Source organism: Chiloscyllium plagiosum, chromosome 10, assembly GCF_004010195.1.
Source record: "Chiloscyllium plagiosum isolate BGI_BamShark_2017 chromosome 10, ASM401019v2, whole genome shotgun sequence".
NCBI classification, from domain to species: Eukaryota; Metazoa; Chordata; class Chondrichthyes; order Orectolobiformes; family Hemiscylliidae; genus Chiloscyllium; species Chiloscyllium plagiosum.
Genome location: NC_057719.1, coordinates 76,316,099 through 76,317,126, shown reverse-complemented (window position 1 = coordinate 76,317,126; position 1,028 = coordinate 76,316,099). Strand labels below are relative to the sequence as shown.

The window sequence follows — 1,028 nt, the reverse complement described above, 5'->3', positions numbered from 1 at the left end:
AGTCGGCTGACCGGGTCGTGGCAGAGTGGCAAATGAGTTGGAGCTAGCGATGGGTTCAAACAACCGGACCATAGAATCCTTACAGTTGAGAGTGTGGAGCTGAAAATGTGTTGCTGGAAAAGCACAGCAGGTCAGGCAGCATCCGAGGAGCAGGAGAATCGACGTTTTGGGCATATTCTCGACTCTGATCTCCAGTCCTCATTTTCTCCCTTGGAATCCCTACAGTGTGGAAGCAGGCCATTTGGCCCATTGGAATGGAAACACAAGGAAAAAAGTGAACAGATTAATTGTACTGGAACACTGTTTTGAGGTACACAAAGCAAGTTGGACCAACACGTCTTATTTGATACTATGACTCTCTGACTGGTGTTTCCTTCTGGGTGGCTAGTAGATTTTCATGAGTTGGCAGATGGATTATTTTTCTAAAATAGGAGGAAGCCAAGGAAAATATGTTGGGTCAGAGGGCTGCACTTGTAATGTTCATTGTTGCAGTCCTTTGTTAACGATGGAATATTTTGTGAATCAGGTTAATATGGATCAACAGATGATATTCTGCCCTGAGATCTGGTCACATAATCCCACACTGACCCCGCCCACCGGGAGGCCACGCCCTGCACCGGGCTTCGAGTGTGCGCATGCGTTAATCCGCACGAGCCTGGCCCCACCCAGCGGGCCAGGGCGCGCATGCGCGGGAAGGCCTCCGGAATCACTGAGGCCGTGAGGGCTCGCGGCGCCTGGAGCAACGGACCAGGACACGGGCCGGGCCTGGCCTGGCCTCCGGCACCATGAACCCCGCCTCTTACGTCACCGTCACACAGGAAATCCGCCTCAAGCGAGGCCCTTCAGGTACATTTAATTAGGGTAAGGAACATCGGAGAGAGTGAGGGATGGAGATTGGAGCGTGGGGGCGGCGGAGGACTGTGGGGGAGGGGGTGGTGCGAGGCGAAGGGAGTGGAGCGTGAGGTTAAGGGTGGAGCGTCAGAGAAGGTGGGGCGTGAGGGAGGGGGTGGAGCGTGGCGAAGTGCGCG

At 54.7% G+C, this 1,028-nt stretch overlaps 1 protein-coding gene across 3 annotated transcripts in view; it reads left to right on the top strand.

Moving 5' to 3' along the window:
- The first annotated feature begins 617 nt into the window (after positions 1–617).
- Positions 618–1,028, top strand: part of LOC122553794 (synaptojanin 2 binding protein) — a 17,160-nt gene continuing 16,749 nt past the window's right edge. For 2 of the 3 annotated variants that reach the window (XR_006312846.1, XM_043698128.1), the window contains exon 1: positions 626–846. Coding sequence is in view for 1 of the 3 variants with exons in the window: in XM_043698128.1 (XP_043554063.1) it covers positions 786–846 (61 nt within the window). In the remaining 2 variants the exon portion in view is untranslated. Of the gene's footprint in view, positions 862–1,028 lie in introns of all 3 variants that reach the window. The other variant, XR_006312848.1, reaches the window with a different exon arrangement.